This window comes from Muscardinus avellanarius, assembly GCF_963383645.1.
Source record: "Muscardinus avellanarius genome assembly, chromosome: 15".
NCBI classification, from domain to species: domain Eukaryota; kingdom Metazoa; phylum Chordata; class Mammalia; order Rodentia; family Gliridae; genus Muscardinus; species Muscardinus avellanarius.
The window spans coordinates 19,368,220-19,374,785 of NC_137801.1; the positions used below are offsets into that span (position 1 = coordinate 19,368,220).

At 43.7% G+C, this 6,566-nt stretch overlaps 1 protein-coding gene across 4 annotated transcripts in view; it reads left to right on the top strand.

Annotated features, from left to right (window-relative positions):
- The window catches only part of NCOA1 (nuclear receptor coactivator 1), a gene marked incomplete at both ends in the record, with an annotated part of 97,813 nt that extends 95,213 nt beyond the window's left edge, over positions 1-2,600 (top strand). For 2 of the 4 annotated variants that reach the window (XM_080710966.1, XM_080710965.1), the window contains one exon: positions 2,433-2,600. In XM_080710966.1, coding sequence (XP_080567092.1) covers positions 2,433-2,600 — 168 coding nt within the window. Of the gene's footprint in view, positions 1-2,287; positions 2,333-2,429 lie in introns of those variants that run through there. The other 2 variants (XM_080710964.1, XM_080710967.1) reach the window with 2 other exon arrangements.
- Positions 2,601-6,566: the final 3,966 nt, after the last annotated feature.

Here is a 6,566-nt window from a genome sequence, read left to right on the forward strand (position 1 = left end):
TTAAGGTTCCAGAACTATGCTGGGAATTCTTCAAGGACCGGCCTCAGCTCTCACCCATTCTCCCCTGGCAGACCCTAAGTTTCTTCCGTGGCAGGCTTTGCCTGTCTCTAAGAATCCCTGAGGCTTGTCTAAGGCACCCTCCCTCCTTTTAAGTAACAATTCAAAATGGCTGACATGGGCTTTATAGTTTGCTTTAGTCTTTTTTATATTTAAAAAATAATAGGCTATCTAAAAAATATTCTTTTTAAAGAATCAGAATTTTCTCCCATGGTCTGTTTTATTATGTCTTTTTATCAAGAGTGTTTTTTATATTTTGGAACACAGTGGCTCACTTCTGTAATCCCAGTACTTGGGAAGCTGAGGCAGGAAGATCTTAGGTTTGAGGGCAGCACAGAATAACTTAGGAAGTCCCTGTCTCAAAATTCAAAATAAAAGTGCTGGGGGTATAGCTCAAAGGTAGAATGCCCGTGGGTCCAATCTCCAGTACCAAAATATTTTTTAAAAATAAAATGTAATTTATATATATAATTTTTGTCCCGAGAGACAAAAATTCCTTAGGCCCTGTCCCAATAAAACATGTAAACATGATACTTTATGCTGATTTTAAAAAGTAATTGCTGCAAAGTACTATAGTTTACGTTCACATGAAGTTTTGTAGGCAGAATCTTTCTGTTGTAGCTGGTCCTGACACCTGTTTGTTCCTGAGCTTTTGTATTTGCCTAACAGAAGCTGAGGAGTGAGTTAGAAGTATAGACGTGGCGAAAAGAAAGAGCAAGGAGAAACAGGATGCGGGCGGCCTGGGGAAACCTGAGGGGCGGCTGTGGCGGGCGCGGGCCCGGGGCGGAGGGGCCAGGCCAGGGAGTGAAGAAGACACAGATCAGAGAAGCCAGAGGCACCGGCTGGCTAGGGAGAGGAAAGCCCAGGTCAAGAGTCAGGAGGGAGTGGCAGTGAGCAGTGTGGTGAGCACAGACAGATGGAGAGCAGACTCAGAGAGCTGGTGTGTTTTAGATACTTGAGAAAAAGCCCAAAGAAGAAAACAGATGGGAGCGTAGCAGGGCAAGAAGCAAATCTGGGACATTGGAGACAGCGGGTAAGGGAAGAGAAGCAGTGCTCAGCTTAGAGGACTTTAACTCATCAGGCATAAAAAGCTCAGCGCAGGGGCTGTCTGCCTTATCTGAGGTGGGGGTGGGGGGGGAAGCAGGGACAGAGATAGACTAAGGAAAAGAGACCAAAAATAGACTAAGGGCTAGACTGATGTGGAAAGTCTATGATCAGGAAATGAAGGGAAACAGCAAGCAACTTTCTAATTAGTGTAGAGAAGTTTTCAGAAAAGCTGAATGTAGCCAAGCTCAGTGACACACACTTGTAATCCCATTACTTGGGAGGCTGAGGCAGTGAAATCACAATTTTCAAGGCCATCTTCAGCAACTTAGACCCTCAGCAACTTAGCAAGACCCTATTTCATAATAAAAAAAAATTTTTAATGACTAAGGGTGTAGTTCAGAGGAGACATCACTGATCTAAAATACTATTAAACGTGAGACACAGTCTGACAAAAGTTTGAGCCACTAGATGCCTTCGGAGTCCTCTCTGTTCCTGCTCTGGAGCATTCAGAAGGGTGACATTGGCCTGCGTCAATTGTACAGTTTTTAATGAGGCTGGTTGGTGAGACTAACTTCTGGCTTTGTTTTCCCAGTAGAACATGCTAAATCTATGCAACTTCAGACATTGAAAGTAGTTAAAGGGAAAATTCACACTCTTCTCAGCTCATAGATTTACTGTTATTTTCAGCTCATGTGTTTAAGTGGATTGTCTCTCAGGAAAAAAAATCAAATATAAAATTGACCGACCGATATTTTGTTGTAATTCTGAAGCCGTCGTGTGGAGGAGTTATGTATTATATATTTGGGTACTACACAAATCTTCTGGACATTAACCTTTGTGGTGCTGATGTCCTGTTATTGTAGTGGTTTTATTTTCCTAACGCTCTGGTTAAAGCCCTGAATTCCTCAGTGACATCGTGAAGATTTTTTATCCTTATAAAGTCATCTGTAGAGTGCTTTTGAACTAGTTTTCCAAATAGCACGGTCATTTTTTACACCTGCCACTGGATACCCAGCCTCTGAAGCTGGGCTTCCCAGCCTCGGCGGTATTAGCAGTGACTCTCACTTTCAGTAGTGATGGCAACCCTGTAGGAGGCGTGACCATTCCAATTTTGATTTTACTTTTAAAGTGTGAACTTTCCAGAACCCTGAGCAAAATGAGTGCAGCGATTTTCTTTTTGTAGGACAAGAAGACAGAAGAGTTCTTCTCTGTGGTGACTACAGACTAGAGGAATGCTCTAGTGAGTTTCCACTTCAAGTAGTACCCACTCATAAGCCGGGGGGGCAGGCCCTTCTGTCTAAACACATCTTCTATTTGTGCTCCAGCAGGTGCAACAGGTTCAGGTGTTTGCTGACGTCCAGTGTACAGTGAATCTGGTAGGCGGGGACCCTTACCTGAACCAGCCTGGTCCACTGGGAGCTCAAGAGCCCACGGCAGGACCACAGACCCCCCAGGCCCAGCAGAAGAGCCTCCTTCAGCAGCTACTGACTGAATAACCACTTTTAAAGGAATGTGAAGTTTAAATAATAGACATACAGAGATATACAAATATATTATATATTTTTCTGAGATTTTTGATATCTCAATCTGCAGCCATTCTTCAGGTCGTAGCATTTGGAGCAAAAACAAAAAACAAAAAAAAAAAGAAAAAAAGGAATTCACTTTTGTTGGGAGATTGAGCGATGTTTTCGTTTCTTTCTTTGTAAAGGCCTTGGATATTGAAAGAATAGCAAGGCAGAGCAGTTGGACAATCTATTTCTTGAGCCAAATTTAATTATTCTTATTTTTGTAATCAGTCATTGGCTTCTTATCTGGATGAAGGCTTTGGGAGGAGAACCAAAACCAACAAGCTCCAAGGGGAAGACAAAGCTCCACCTCGCCGGCTCAGTCCTGTCTCTGCCCAGGAAAATGGGCCGACGGGCCTTGCCTGTGTCCGTCCACCAAAGGCCATCACGTTCCTCCAAACCAACAGCCCTTCCCTACCCTGACCCCAGGCAGCTTGTACGTACAATCAGCTTCTTCAAGCAACTCTGTATCTGTTGGCTTCAAGAGAGAATTTTGCCTCCACATATGTACCCTTTCTCCTTTTTTTAAAGATGGATTTAAACCAAGATGCCTCCAAGAAAGAGGATGAAATGAGTATATTCACAGAGGAATCCAAAAAACAGTTTGGGGGAAAATGCAATAATTTTTGTTGAGATGGGTGAAGGACAAGAAGTGAGTTCTGTCAGTTATTGTAGATATAATTTTCTGATTAAATCTGGAGGGGAAAGGCAGCCTGCTCTTTCTGCTTTTATTGTATTAACAGCTGAGGTAGCTCAAGTTATTTAAAATAAAATTAAATTTATGATCCAAGTAGCTTATTTTTCCCTTAAATCTCACTGTAAATATATTTGATTTCTTGTAGAAATTTATTTCCTTCTGTTTAATTTTATGCTTTCATCATCGTACTCTTGAATCTTGATTTTTCTAAATTGGTATGTGAAATACAACTGATTGAATTGCAGCTACATTCGGCTAGTAATATTTTATTATTTCAGTAACTGTGATGCTACGTGTGGATTTACTTCAGGGCTCAAAGTGGCACTGCCAGAAAGAGCCATTCCAGCTGAGCTAGAGCAGACTGCCCAGCGTGCTCGGGCTCTCGCAGCCAGCAGTGTTCAGGCTGCTTGTCCAGAGGAAGTCAGTGCTCCAAGACAGATCTTCTTTTCTTAGATTGACTCTGGGAATTTGAATTTCCATCCGTGCAAATATAAATTTCTCTCTCCTGCTTTGAGGCTAACCGGTACCATGTTTTCCTTTGTGTCCTGTCATTCTGCCACATCCCATCTCATCCTGGCCCCTGGGAACGGAACCAGCAAACTGACTTTCTAGTTCTGGAAGTTCCACGGCAGGCCAGGAGAGCGTGCGGCAGGCGCTGTGGGGGCAGCAGAGGTGCCCCCATCGCCCACCTTTGCCTGCATCCCCGGGCCTGTGAAAGATGACAACACTGGCCTTCCGCACCAGCTACCTCTGCTCGCATGGCAGAGAAAAGGCCGTAAGAACCAACCCGGACGAGGAGCATGGACTCAGACTCCAAGGAAGAAGCCATTTCCCCAGGTCCTCCTTTCTGCGCCGCGCCACCCCTAGTGACAGATAACTCTCCATGGAACGGCATCTGTTCAGAAACTACACTGAATTAAAATACTGATGGAAGGGCTCACATGGGTAGCAACTCTGAAACAGAAATAGGACACTCAGTTACAAACATTATCTCTTAGTTTTTCAGAAAATGCATCCCGGGTTTCATTAATTTCCAGCTTGAAAGCCCAGCCATATTACTCTAGTCCCTACCAAACTGCTCCAGGAGGTCATTTCCATTTTGTTTGAGACATATAGATGTGCAGACTTCAGGAAGTTCGCCCTTAACTTCAGCATTCCAGATGAAGTTTCCTGACTCAGTGCTTTTGCATAAGGAACTAGAAAGGAAAAGTGGTAAGGAAAATCGGAGATGCTAACATCCTCCCCCATCCCAGCTGCACCTTAAAGTATGCATGTCACCTTCGAGGTTTTATAATTGCACTGTTTGTTTTATGTATGTACAGATTAAAATTATTGCTACATTTGAGGAAAATAAAATTGCTTGCTTCTATGTAATTCCTGTCATTCCACAGGAAATTCACTTTTCCAGCTACTGAATAGAATTTGTTTAACAACCTCATGGGTTGCCTCTTCATTTACAGGGAAGGAATGAAACCTATAGTCTGCAGGAATTGCTAAAATCCAGAACAACTAAAAAGTAATTAAAGCATAATAAAAGAAATGGTCCCTAAAGCCAAAGATCCTGAACGTCCCCCCAATAGGAACAAGCCCATTGAAATTCAAGAAGGTCAAAGTGGGGTAGTGCTAGGGGGCCTTGAAGTGCTAAGTGAAAGCTCTGGCCTGTGTCCTACCAGGAGGTCTGCTCCAGGAAGCACTGCAGGCCCACAGGGCCATGTCTCTCTCTCTCTGTTCTTAGTTTTTTATATACCAACATTTACTAATAGAGATGTTGAATTTTACTTGGAGATTCTCCTCAATGTGACAATGCATTTTATAAAAGGCCCTGTTACTTTTGTGTGTGTGTGTGTGTGTTTAAGGGAGCTGAAAGCCACCAGCACTTGACTAAGTAGGGCCAGGGCAAAGGAGGTGGTAAGCACATGTGATTCTAGAGGACGGAGAGGGTGTATTCCTCACGCACCTCCCCACACAAATGTGCATGGACGTGGTAGCCGTTGTCTGAAGTCTTATTTATGGAGGAGCACACCTTGGGATAAGATAAAAATGATACTTCTCTTAGATGAGGCTGAACACTGATTTAAAGTTATTCAAAACCGGGCTTGGTGGCACACGCTTCAGCATTCAGGAGGCTGAGACCGGAGGACCGCAGTTCGTGGACAGCCTCAGCTACTTAGTGAGGCCCTCTGCAACTTAGTGAGATCCTGTTTCAAAATAAAAGAATAAAAAATAGGGTTGGGGGTGTAGCTTGGAGGCCAAATGCCCCTGGGTTCCATCCCCAAACCCACAAATAAATAAATAAATAAATAAATAAATAAATAAATAAAGTTATTCTAAGGCAGAAATGGAAAATAACAGAAACAATTGCAAGGAAAGAGGAAAGCGTGAGGTTGGAATAAGGACATTTTACCTTCTTTGGGATTCTCCCTAAGGTAGCTTCCATTCTTCAAGATCTTAGAAACTACCTCTTAGGCCCCAACAAAGGAAGAGGAAGGCTGGCTGCTTACAGAGCCAGCTGTGTCCGCATTGACCTTAACCACTCTCCCGAGAGGAGCACCTCCACCGAATCCAGTAAATAATTCAGCGCATGCCTGATCCTTGACCATCCCCAAGCCGCTGAAGATCTAGAGGATTTAATTAAGCCCATAAATTCTTTGTGTTGGAGGAAATTGCTGAAGGAAGCATTTCTCCATCCAGAACCCTTTCCAACAACACTAAATTAGTTTTCTTTGTATATTTGATTTTGATTGCCACCAGAACTTGTTTAACTAGATTCAGAAACACGGGGCTCTATTCTCATTCACCCATTCAGCATATTTTATTCTTTATCCAAAAGTCCAGGGCTATGTAAAGACCCAGACAGGAATGGACCCTGCCCTCGTGGGAATTATAATCACATGGGGGGGGGGGGGCTCAGTTACAGTCACGGCTGACCCGAGTTCTAATTTGCTTTGTGAAGCCTCGTCTGGAGAGTTAGGGCGGGCTTCACTTGAGGTGTCCTTTGCAGGATGGTGCAGAAGTGGCTTGCTAAAGGACAGCGTGAGGAAGGTTCTGGAAAGGCACCTGTGTGAACACCTGGAGACAGGCAGGAGCCCAGAGAGCTGGTTTTCTCAATTGTTAACTCGTGTTCTGCACTCTCAGAAAGGTCATTGCAGCTGTGTCAGCTGGTAGACTGGAGAATAATTGAAGTCAGCCTTTGGCTCCAG